This window comes from Miscanthus floridulus, chromosome 16 (assembly GCF_019320115.1).
Source record: "Miscanthus floridulus cultivar M001 chromosome 16, ASM1932011v1, whole genome shotgun sequence".
Classification (NCBI taxonomy): Eukaryota; Viridiplantae; Streptophyta; class Magnoliopsida; order Poales; family Poaceae; genus Miscanthus; species Miscanthus floridulus.
This window is the reverse complement of record NC_089595.1, coordinates 76,673,259-76,686,602: the sequence shown is the minus strand read 5'-3', so window position 1 is coordinate 76,686,602 and position 13,344 is coordinate 76,673,259. Positions and strand designations below refer to the sequence as shown.

The window sequence follows — 13,344 nt, the reverse complement described above, 5'->3', positions numbered from 1 at the left end:
GGAATTCGAATGAACGGTATTATTGCGACTTTTTTTTTTGCGAGGAGAGGAATTTGAAAAGGTTTGAAAACGGACGCGCTGTTCTCGGCAGCTTTGCTGGGCCGCCAGCCGTGATCGGAAACGGTTCGGTGGGTGCGAGCGGCGAGGTTTCAAAGGAGGCTACTGGCTAGTGGCTACGGCCGGGCTACGCCTCTTTTTTTGAACACGTTATGATTCAATTTTATGCGTTGTCCAAAAAGATCAATTTTATGAGAATTTCGTTAATAAAAAACTACTCTCCTCTCTATATAAGTCCAATGGGGCATTGACACGTCCTCCAATCTTACTCTTCAACTAATAATCGGCATGTTCGCTGGTTGGTTTCTGGGCTGGTTTAGACTGGCTGGTGCTAGTTTGTTGTGAGAGGAAAACACTGTTGGCTGGCTGGTTTGGGCTGGCTGAAACCAATAAGTGAACAGGCTGAATATATCTTTTTAAATACTCCGTCTGTTTCAAATTATAAGACGTTTTGCTTTTCTAGATGGATAGGTTTTTCTTATGTAGGTAGATATATACTGTGTCTAGATATATAGTAGTAAAAATAGTATATCTAGAAAAGCTAAAACATCTTATAATTTGGAATGTATGAAATAGAAAAGTTGTATGTTATAAAAGTATCGTAGTATGTTCCACAGTGGATACAACATCAACATCTGCACAACTTTTTAGTCATTCATGGTCAAAACAAAAGGTTAACTTAGGACAAAGGTAAATAGACTTATATTAAGAAATGGAGGAACTTTTTAGTCATTCATGGTCAAAACAAAAGGTTAACTTAGGACAAAGGTAAATAGACTTATATTAAGAAATGGAGGAAGTAAAACAAGTGAGGTCTATCTCTTGATTTGGAAAGGTATCTGGCAACACGTATTAGAAGGAATTGATGGCTATAAAAGATGGAAGACACTGAAAAGGATGAATAAAGTAACCTCTTATTCTGATAGAAGGGCTCTGGCTCCATGATTAGAATTGCTAGGGGTTTAGAATTTTAGTTTTGGTGGGTGATGTGGCATGGCTACTGGAGCTAAAGGTGAAGGCCAAGGAAGTCTCCACTTGCCACAAAATGGTGGGAGACACTGGCGGATGATAGAGGCGATTGGGTGTCAGCGCCAACTACCAAGTGGTTAACATTAGAAGCAATGACACCATGTCACCGTTGAAACTACTCCTAGAAGACTAAGAAGAGAGACGGCGATAACAGGCCAAACCATAATTAAGGTGATGTTCTAGCTTGAGGAGGAACGAGGGAGGTCAATGGTTACAGGGCAAAACATTAGAGTAGTACAAGTTTCTTGTAGCTTTAGGAGGCACGAATTTGGTGGAGGGAGCGAAAGGGGGCAAGAGGCAAGGACGTCGAGCATGAAGGAGACAGAGAAACCGAAAGAATGGCTATCCCCTATTTTTTTGGGGTCCCTTGTGGTTAGCTCGCTTCGTAAAATAACACATAATGGCCTATTTTGATCCAGACAGCTAATCGTTAGCCAACTAACGGATTTTTACCAGCGGAGCTATTAGCTAAGCTTTGTTTGATCCTCTAACTAATAGTTGGTGTACTTAGGCCTGGTTGATCCACCGGCTAATTATTAGGTGCTAAAAATTTGCTATGATACCCAGCTATCCACTATCTATTCCAATCCAGATAATAGCATACTCCCTCCATCCATAAGGCTCCACCGTTTTAGCCTTCGACACAATGAGCAACAAACAATGCCGATTTGCATTTAAGGCGAGGAACAACCAAGGAGCAGCGACAAAGGAGCAATAAATACAGGCAAGGAGTAGCCAAGGAGCACTAAATGTGCAGCACGTATGAGAAGCCAAACCCATGGCCCCGATCTAATATGATTGGGACTCTTGAGGGGAAAAATTTGCTCGGACAATAGAGACTTATGGACAGAGGGAGTATAATAGATTGCAAAATAAGACAATTTTACCCTCCCCAACCACGTTGCCCTACCAATAGCAAACAAAAAAAAAGGATATATAGACAAAACCACCGGTGGATACAAAACAACACTAAGCTAATAGATAGCCAGCCAGCTAGCTAATATTAACTATGAACTACGAGTAAATTCAAATAGACGGTTAGCTAAATATGCTAATTAATATTTTTTTACTAGTCAAATAGTCCATCTGTCTCAAATTGCAAGTCGTTTTGGCTTCTCCATATATAAATATTATTTTTAATATATATCTAGATATAGTGTATATTTAGATACATAATAAAAACAACATGTCTAAAAAAGATAAGACGACTTACAATTTACAATGAAGGGAGCAGTTTATTTTGAACTACTAGCTGGGATGACATTGCTAATTTTAGCAGGTACCTCATCTCAGTAGACCTGAAGAGGCCCTAAGATGTACAAAGGCTGGAAAGCCTGAGTTTTTGTAAGAACATACGGTGCAAAGATTTCCCCGGAGATTCCAGAATGTTAGGCGAGCGGCACTCGGCCGTAATTCCCAATTGGACGTGCTGGACAGCTGGTAGCCATCTAGTGGCCGAATTTTGAAACAGCAATTTTGTTTTGTTGGTTTGAAATTTACTTGAAACTAGACGACAATTTTGCATTACATATATATGCAGTTGAAGTACTATGCCGTACAAGGACAGAACCTCCTTATATACAGACATGGAAATGGACAGTGTGAATGAAATACTGAAATATACAGTTCTATATGCTCCCACGGTCCAAACGAAAGATACATATTCCCGTAAACGAGGCAAAGCATTTCAGCTTGACAGCAACCTACTATATAGAATTCTAAATACCTAAAACTTCATTTTAAACCTTCACGCTTTCCATCCTTGCCTGGAATCCTAGTCACACCAAGTATCGAAAATGAGGGACGAGTCAAAACATAAATCACATTGTGTTTGCTGAATGCTGCACTATAGGACCAAAAAAGCAAAATGAAGAAACTGGTAATAGAATAGTATGGACATGAGAAAACTAAAGATGGGTTTTTCTTTGCTAGAGTACTCACATTAATACATCAAACAAGACAGTGATCTAATATCAAGTAACTTGAATTGCAAGTTGTAAATACCAATTTTGATGTATGCATCATAAAGCAAATAAACAGACTGATGCAATCACAGCACACCACATATAAGGATACAGATATTGTTCATCGGAGCATTGGATATTATCTGGTTCCTGAAAAGGAATTGCTAATGACCTAGATTCCTAAGCTAAAAGCACTGCGAATTATTACAAGATACACAAACACTGCGAATTATATAAATAGAAGAATAAGACATGGATATGGTTGCAGGCAAAAGCTAAAAGCACTGCATGATGCAAATGTTGTCTTGGGGAAGTGTCTGGCGACTGGCGTTGGTGTGTGCTTCCTGCTATTTAGTTTCGTCACAAAACATTGTATGCATGCATAGAAAGTTTTGTTAAGAAACTAAACAGCAGGTTTTCTACTGATAGCAGTATAGCACACAGCTTGATATGGACCCAAAGCACCAGTGCCAGACTGAGTCACATGACTACATGAAGAGTGTCATTTTAATCAAGGCCTCACTTTTGGATTTCCATAAAAAACGAAATAACTAAATCCCAACAGATTCAACTAACAGTAACCATCCAGTAAAAAACATCGTCCAGATGGCAACATATAAGGCCCCACATCAGCACTAGATACTTCCTAGTTCCCACAGTAGCCATGGCAAAGATAAAAGAAACTATACAAACATAGTTTAGTTTGATCATGTACCGAGGCACTACTATACAAGATACCCATGCAAGATCAAAACAATATCATGGTTACAGCAATTAGCGTCCCTGGCAGCCTGTCCTTGACTCGTGTGGTCATAGGTCGGTTAACCAAATAGCAAGAGACCAGAAATGACATCCGTTGCACAAGAAGATGAAAGGAGATGACATCATACCTAAGATGATGATGTGAAATCGCCTGAAAGTCCATCATTCTCAATGGTGTGCAGGCGAGCCTCTTCTTGTATGATGTCTGCTTCAAGAGAGAGCTTGCCAATCGCTGAAAAATTCAAAACCACGCTTATCTATGCCGGTAGATTATATTGGATAATTGGTAAAAGTCTACATAACCCCCCCCCCCCCCCCCCCCCCCCCAACAACTATTAAGGGTGCACTACTTCACCCACAAACTATAAAACCGGATTTTCTACAGTGACTATGTTTTGTCTTTTTCTTTTTTATTTATTTCCACTGAATCTTTAAAAAATCATAGTAAATTACGGAAAATCATAAAATGGAAAATCCAATTTTATTGGACTCCGCATGAGTAGATCTACACAATGAACACATCATATGGTATGCTTTAGTATAAAGTTTTTTATGTAGCTTTAGATCTATGCTTTATGTAATTAATTGGAATAATTCATAGCTGCAGCTTCTATGGTCCAATTGTGATGAAATTTTTATGGTGGACTAATTATTGTATGCCTAAACTGTAGTAAAAATTTCATACTCATTGGATCATGTATAACTTAGTTATAGATTTATTTAGGTTTATACTTGTTAAATCTATGCTTTATCTGTAATTATGAATCTATACTAAGTTATATATGATCCAATGAGTATAACATTTTTACTACAATTTAAGCATACAATAATTAGTCCACCATAAAAATTTCACCATAATTGAACCATAGAAGCTGCAGCTATGAATTATTATAATTAATTACAGAAAAGCATAGATCTAAAGCTACATCAAAAACTTTATATTAAAGCATACCATATTATATGTTCACTGTGTAGATCTACTCATGCGGAGTTCAACAAAATTAGATTTTTCATTTTATGATTTTTCTGTGATTTACTATGATTTTTCAAAGATTCAGCGGAGATAAATAAAAAAGAAAAAGACAAAACCACCGTCATTATAGCAAAACCACCATCCAAAACCGCTTGGGGGTTATTTGACCGGTTTTGGAAAGTTGTGAGGGTAGAAAATCCGGTTTTATAGTTCGGGGTGAAATAGTCCACCCTGAATAGTTGAGTGGGTTATGTAGACTTTCTCCTTAGATAATTAGAAACAAATATACTATCCGAACATCCAACAATACCTTGCCCAGAGCTATCATCAGAAGCAACAGAAGACTCGGATTCAGATTCAGAGTCTCCAGCAAGGCGAAACTCAACAACAGACTTGAAATCCTCCCACGGCTTCACCCAAACCTTTGCTCTGTACAGACTCTTTTTTCCAGCGTCAGCTGCCTCCAGTATCAGGTCATGCAGGGTCCCGGTCACCACCTGCCGCTTCGATTTTAGCACCCTAGTAAACTCCAAGGCAGCACCCTGTACAAGAAAATTTTCCAAACGTTATGAAGAACTCAGAAGAAATCCAGCGTGGCCGTGGTGTACATCCATGGAGAGATCATCCTGCCGATATGAGAAAATACTCCCAACCTTTAGAGTCTTGGAATAACATGAGACAAGGACCAAATTGCTAGACACTGCATGTGTTTCCACCTTTCTAACGGCTCTGGCTCATCATATGTTTCGCATACAGTTCAACCATTAGATCTAGAAACCGAAACTTGGTTCTAGCAAATCTAGTAAATCACTCCCTTAAGACTGCACTTTAGGGACCCCGACAGGTTGATGCAACAGAAGCCCGGTAGCGAATTCAAGGACCTAACCTTTTTTCCCCACTCGAGGGTGGAGGTTCATTGACCTAACTGGGTGACGTCACCTTGTAAGTCCATGCAATTCACTTCCCATGGGTCACAAGAGTCCACACACTGATGGAATTGGTGTTGACAGGGTGGAGAGACGAGGAGGGAGGCACAGACACACCTGGTTCTTGTTGTGGTGGGCGACGGCGAAGCGCGCGGCGTCCTCAGCCTCGGCCCGCTCGCGGAGCGCGGCGAGCACGCCCCTCACGAGGCCGCTCTCGTCCCCGCCGAGGTGGAACCCGGAGACCCCGGCGGCGGAGGCCGCGAGGAGCGCCGCGGCGAAGAGGACGACGGCGCGGCGAGGCATCATCATCGTCATCGCGGCGAACCTACTACTACTACCAGGCTACCAGCTGGTTGGTTCGGCGTCGGCGTGTGGCGCTTGGCTGCTCTGTCTGCGCTTGTGCTCGTGCTCGTGCTCGCGCTGGCTTTGCGTGGGGACTGGGGAAAGCGAAGGGGAACCGGGTGGTGGGGGCAGGTTGGCGTGGAGGGGACAGCGACGCGTGATCCGATCGGAGCCGTCAGCGCTTTGGGATCGAGCGGTGGGTGATGACAAGCAGCCCTGCCCGACGCGGAGATCGGTTTGTCGTTGCTCCCCTTCTAGACTACTACTATGGCCTTGGCCTAGCACACCGCAAGCGTCCTTACCAAAAACACACACGACCCGCAAGGCCACACGCGACCGGGCTGGGCTGTTGCCTTCGTCTAGGGCGGCGCCACCGCGTCACAATGCTGCGTCTGCGTCCACCGCAGTTCTTGTGAGCTCAAGTCATAACTTATCAATGCAACAGTGCAACCAGAGATCATCGACCATTTCAATTTACTACAGCAGTCAGTAGTACTATAAAGTTATTTTTGACATATTGGCTCTGCTAGCTGGTTGGTTTCCGGGCTGATAAGTCCGGCTGGTGCTGGTTGGTTACGAGAGGAAAATACTGTTTGTTGACTGATAAACTCTAGCTGAAATCAACAAGCGAACAGGCTGATTGACGCCACCGTTGATGGACTCCTATGCATAAATTTTAGAAATGCAAATATGCATTCATTATTTAATAAGGTGGTGAATATCCTTATAATGTTGATGAATCTGCTCACACCGTTCCATATGGACTATATGACAAATCAAAATAAGTAGATACTCTGTTTCGTAAAATCGTAATCGGCACGAGACGTCCGGATGGATGCCCGCGTCCAAACGCCTGCGGCCGCTCTGTTTCCCGTGCTTAGCAAGCAGATGGCACGGACCTTAGCTTGCTGCGGGGCCAACACACATCACGCCAGTCGTCGGCCCACCCGAAGCCACCACCTCCGCGCGCTCGTCGGCCGACCACATCCGCGGGCATCCACGCTCGCCGAGCTCGAACTGCCGCGTCGAGATGGAGGAAAGGGAATGGAAGGGAAGGGAGGGGAGGGAGAGGAGACGGGAGGCGTGCCACACAAGGAAGGAGTTGAAGCCCTGCGACAGGCTGCTGCCCATTAGCCACTAGCGCCATTATAACATGTGCAACACTCGATCTACTTTTGAAACATCCAGATAGACATATTTGCAACATACAACTGATAGATGAAACATTTGAAACATGCGTCTGAAACACTTGCAAAAAAAACTAAAAAAACTTGAAAAGCCATTACAAAAACATATGCAACATATGTGTGAAATATATACAACATCCAAATAAACACACTTATAATATACGTCTGAAAAACAGATGAAACATTTGGAACAGACGCTTGCAACATATGTGTATAACCATTCCAACATATGCAACATCCCAATCTACTTTTGCAGCATTCATATGAAACACTTATAAAATACCTATGAAACATCTGAAACACTTGAAACATATACTTACAACATGCGCTTTCAGCAAACCCTGGCATGCGGGTGGGCGAGCGGAGCAATGCATAGCAGGATCTAGTGCTAGGTTGAGGTGGAGGAGGAGGGTGGAGCCATGACGCCGCGGAGGAAGTGGGCCCTGGGACAGAGATGGGGACGAAGAGCGCTCAGGGCCCGCCGCACAGGGGCGAAAGGAGGCATGGTGGGAGGAGAACACGATGTTCGTGCCGACATTGTAGGCGCTGCTTTCCGAGAGATAGTTGTAGCTAGAGAAGAAGACGCCATGGGGCGAGACCGACGTCGGGGGAGGGCGCTGTCATGATGTGCGCCGTGAGCTTCTTCATGGGGCTGCCGTCAAACGCGCCTTCTGGCCGCGGCTCATGGATCCCTTAAGAGTTTTAGATGACCCGCTAGGGGGAGCAGGCTAAGCTGGTCCGTAGGCCCAGGGAGGCAGAGGCACGTCCAGATGGACGAACGCCCTCGCCAGATCATTATCAATGCTTGTTCATAGCTCATCATGTAAACTGACCTAAGAGTATTAGCTCCAAGAGAGAAATTAAAGATATGAAGGCACGCCGAATCGGTGGCCTCCCAGCATGTCCACATAAGCTTCATTTGAGTGGTACGTTGGATAAAAATTGCACGGCCTAGATGCATCACCATGTTATCCATCCATGCAGAACCAACTCAACAAAGTAGGTGCATGCACATTGAATGCAGCAGGTGAATAAATGAACAGCATGTACTGAAGCCATCTACTAGGCTGTAAGCAGTCATGTCACTAATTTCTACCCCCACCGTCCACCGGACACTGACATTGAATGGAGCAAGTGGACAGATAAATGAACAATAGGTATTTACATGCAGAAATTTACTACCAGTAAATTTGAAAATAGGACGCCACGTCCAGAACATGCAATGCCCTTTTCCCATTACATACAAGAATTGACTATCAGCCTTTTCTCTTTACATACAAGAATTTACTATCAGTAAATAAGTGCATACATAAATGAAACATCATAATCTACTTTTGCAGCATCCATATAAAACACTTGCAAGATACCTATGAAACATATGAAACACTTAAAACATACACTTACAACATACGCTTTCAGCAAACCCTGGCATGCGGGTGGGCGAGCGGAGCAATGCATAGCAGGATCTAGTGCTAGGTCAAGGTGGAGGAGGAGGGTGGAGCCATGACACCGTGGAGGAAGTGGGCCCTGGGACAGAGATGGGGACGGAGAGCGCTTAGGGCCCGCCGCACAGGGTCGAAAGGAGGCATGGTGGGAGAACACATTGTTCGTGCCGACATTACAGGCGCTGCTTTCTGAGAGACAGTCGTAGCCAGAGAAGAAGACGCCACGGGCGAGACCGATGTCAGGGGAGGGCGCTGTCATGATGTGCACCGCGAGCTTCTTCATGGGGCTGCCGTCAAATGCGCCTTCTGCCCACGGTGTAACAACCTGGGTTTTTGGGGAAGCCAAAAATATGAACTTTTTAAAATTTTTCCTGCAATGCGTGAAGCATGTAGATGCTAGGTCAAACAAAGAATAATTTATAAATAAATTGTTGCATACATATAGAATTATTTGTAGGAGTTTGCCAGAGTTCTTTTGTTGGTTTAGTGTTTTGTGTTGGAGAGCACAAGTCCGTAGCAAATCCTTTTGATCCTGTAACACCCCTGGTGTTAGGCTTGCATAATTGCACTTGCATTTCATGAACATGAGCATCATTCACCCATTCATGAGCTTATATCACATGAAACATGTTATCGAAACATTGCAACATATTGTATATTTCATGAGTGTTGTTTTTGTGAATTAAAGAGTGTGCAACACCCAAGTGCAACATGTGCAACTCACTTTAGTGGAACCTAGCTAGTTATTGTAATGCAACAAGATCATAAAACATGTGAAACATGACTATGAAACAAAAGTATCATTTCAATTGTTTTTCATCATTTCAGTACATTCAGTGCTTGATTCTTATGTGACCAATGTGTGGTATGGCTAAATATATTGTTAAACAACTTAGCTATACTTAGAAGGTCATTAGGAACAATGTTCATGTTGATCATTTTGCCTAATTAAGTTTCCAAGTCATGGTTTGACTTGTTTTGACCCTAGGACTTTTTGGTTTGACTGTTCAAAAAGTACAACTTAGAATGTTTGCATGTCTGAGCAACCTAAAACAAAGTTGTAGCAAATTATATAAGGAACAAAAGTTATTTTGTGACCAAGTCATGAAAATTTACACAACATGTTCAATTTGGGCCCACAAGTCAGATTTGTGGTGCTGACTCAGCACTTAGAATATTTCTAAGTCAGAAATCAAATTCTAGTTCATGTACTCCACTTTGGCTTGATATAACTTGTGATCCAGTGAGATTTAGGTCTTGGTCCTTTAACATGATTTGTAGCTGGTACTTAGAGCTATAACTTTCATTTATACTGTTTTCGCTAAGGACCAACGGATTAGGAGATAGAGCATCACCAAATGGCGCTGTCAGTCAGCTCATTGTTCACTGAATCGCAGCTACAGTACCCGATCGGTTCAGAAGAACACCGCCGCATGGATGCCACGCGTCGTTGGCCGTCTGACCGTGTGGCCACGCGCCGCGGCCGTCCTAGCACCGCTGGCCTCACCTTAATCCCCCGTGTGCCTGCCCGACCAGTTCACCCACTCATTTTTCGTTTTCATTTGCCTTCTCCGCTCGCCCGCAGCTCCGCAGCAGCAGCCGCAGCAACTCCGGCGAGCTCGCACTTGCTCACCGTCGCAAAAATGTGTACTACATCTTCATCACAGCTTCGTCGTGTTCTCCTCTACCTCCTCCACCCCTTGTCTGCACCGATTGAGCCTTGGTAAGGGCACTTTGGCCATTTTTCCGCCATCGTTTCCATGGCCGCACCTCGCCGGAGTGGGGCTCACCGTGGCCAACCACCACCGAGCCCTTCTTGTCTTCCTTTCTCTGTGTAGTTAGCTCCATGGTGACCCCATGTAGCTCATACCCGACTCGGTAGGGACATTGGGAGCTCACCGTCGTCGGTGCCTCACGCCGGAGCGCTGCCGTGCCGCCATCACCAGCGACGAGCCACCTCCGCTAGGTCTTAGGTCTTGCCGTAGCACCAATCGAGTCGTCTCATCACGTAGAACAAGCCGGTGCCTTTGGTTTCACCGGAGGTGTGGTCGCCGGCGAGTTTCGCCGTTGCCGCGCCGACGAGTGAGCCATCCCCTGTTTTCTTGTTGCTGACGCGTGGTCCCCGCTGACGTGTGGGTCCCGATCGTCAGTGACTCAAATCCAGTAGGATAGCTCCTTTGTTCAGTTTTTGCATGCAATTTGAAAAAAAAATTTGTATCTCGAGTTTTGTAGATCCAATTTGAGTGAGTCTAATTTTGTTAGGATCTGAGTGAAGTCTAGTATTTAAGAAAAATATAACATCAGCACTTATAGTATAATTTTTGGATGAATTAAATAGGAACTTGAAATATGTTTTTAGATATATGCAAACTTGTTTGAATTATATATTGAGTTTCTGTGGTCCAAAAATTATGAAATTTTGTGGGTAAGCTATTCTTGCTTGGTACAGGCTCTGGTAAAAAATTGAGAGTCATTGCATGTATGGTTTTTGAGTTATAGATTTTCCTTTTATCATTGATTAATACTTGTGTGAATTTTCATAATTTTTCTATAGATCCAGTAAAGGTAAATTTTGGTGAGTGCTATTCTTATGCTAGAATGATACTAGGAAAAATGTGAAATCTGTTGCTTGACACTTTTAACTAAGGTTTCCTATTTATGCCTTTTTAAGCATTTATGCCTTGTCATTTTTATGTAGGCTATTTTACCTATCCAAATGCCATGAAAATTTTATGGTAGTCTACTTAGAGTAGTACTATGCTACTATAATTTTCTCAGATTTTTATGAGCACCAGAAATATATGTTGCTGTGTAGCCCTAGTTTAAAATGAAGTCAAATGATCTTTAATGCGAGTTTAGCTAATAATGTTCGCTTTGGTGTATCTTTGAAGCATCTTAGTTTGCTGTGGTGATTTGGTATGCTAGTACAGTGGTTGTCATAGTAGATAGTAGTACATGTTCTTGGATGATGTTGACTACCTTGTAGAAGAACTTCGCTGTGACCATGTCCAATGAAGTTAAACATGCTCATCCACATTTCATGCATCATGATCATTACATATCATCTCTCCAATGCACCTATGCATTAGCACTTATACATCTGCATCATACAGGATCGTAGGAGGAGTTGCTAGTAGCAGTTCAGGAAGAGCAAACCGGGACCGATCCACAAGAAGTCCAGGCACAGGAGGTGCCCAAGGAAGAGGAGCAAGTAGAGGACCTACCGGAGTGCGTGGATCACCAACCTAGTTCATTCGAACGAGGTAAGCCCCGGAGCATTTTAAGTCTCCTACTTTATAAACGCAATTCTTTATATATATATATGAGTTATATATTGTTGCATTAAGTTGGAGGAGTTGATTGAAACCGTTGATGCATTTATTACTATCCTTGTCTACCTTATTACCTTTTAACCTATTAGGTCAGGATCGAATAACTGCTTAGCCTTGCTTAGACCGATAGCGATCGGTGATACCCGATCACCTACAATATAGGTGGTTACGGAAAGAAATTGGCTACGGAAAGAATGATATCCTCGAATTAACCATACATGATGGAAAATTGGAGACCGAACAGAAAAGTTGGAGGCAACCAGACAGGGTTCTGGGGTGCTGTTAGTTTCTGTTTGTGTCGATTAAGGACCGATCATTGCTCATCCCTCTTGTCATGTTGAACGCATGCCTCACATTTAGCTGGCCGAATAAAGTACCTTTCGACTGCGAAGCTAGTGGCACATTTCGGGCCAGGATCTACACGAGTGCGCGCATTGGTGCTGATGGGGGTATGACAGGGGCGCGAAGAGTGAGCCCAAGGGCAGGTGTGACCTGATTCCTAGCAGTTGGGCGGTCCCTGGGTACTGCAGCTCTAGATTGTCCCATGGCTACCTGAAAAGTGTCATTGGTGATCTGTAGCTCACTTGATCGGTGGGTGTGGTTTGTGTGAGGAATAAATCACCAGCTAGTTAGGAATCGATTCAAATCGCCATCGCTCTTAGATAGTGAGCACTTGACTCGAGCTACGGCATCGTAGTAATTATTATGGAACAATGATGGTTATCTGGATGGTATGGACATGCTAAAGCTAAATTGGTAACTGGATGTTAATGGTTAATCATGTGATTGTTATAGTATAGGTGCTTACCTAGATGAATAGGTTATAATAAAGAGGATGCAAAGTATTTAAAATGATGTTTTCAGGATAGCTTATGCTTTTCGCAAACAAGTCAGCTAGTCCACTAAAGAAAGCCTTGCATAATCCTTGGTGTTGCTTTATTTTGGTTTAAGATGGGTAAGTCTAGCTGAGTACCTTCTCATACTCAGGGCGTTGTTCCCATTGTTGTTGCAGATGGTCAAATGTACTACGGCTATTGCATTAACTGCCTGTACCCGGTGATAGGTGACAACAAGGACCAAGGGCAATTGGTCACTCCGTATCTCTCATCTGATGCTTTTGTTGGAGATGATTACCTACTGGCACTGTATCTGAACTAAAAGTGTGTGTGTGGCTTTAAAACTATTTACTTCTGCTATTTCAGTTGAACTTGGTTTGTAATAACTTTATGTTCTAAACTCTGATGTATCCACTGTCATTGTGAACTTTATGTAACGTGTGACGGTACTTGCTAAACTTGTGCGATCTTGGTTTGTATGTCGATTGGTT

At 43.2% G+C, this 13,344-nt stretch overlaps 1 protein-coding gene across 2 annotated transcripts; it reads right to left on the bottom strand.

Moving 5' to 3' along the window:
- Positions 1-2,593: 2,593 nt before the first annotated feature.
- On the bottom strand, positions 2,594-6,140 carry LOC136512265 (cysteine proteinase inhibitor 3-like). Of its 2 annotated transcripts, none has more exons than XM_066506236.1 (4): positions 5,829-6,140; positions 5,096-5,327; positions 3,941-4,044; positions 2,594-2,860 (listed from the first exon to the last, which is right to left on the bottom strand). In XM_066506236.1, exons 1-3 carry the CDS (start codon positions 6,024-6,026, stop codon positions 3,941-3,943), a joined length of 534 nt encoding a protein of 177 aa, XP_066362333.1. In that variant the 5' UTR covers positions 6,027-6,140; the 3' UTR covers positions 2,594-2,860. The 2 variants fall into 2 exon arrangements, with proteins under 2 accessions (XP_066362333.1, XP_066362334.1); XM_066506237.1 differs by having other exon boundaries at positions 2,594-2,852.
- Positions 6,141-13,344: the final 7,204 nt, after the last annotated feature.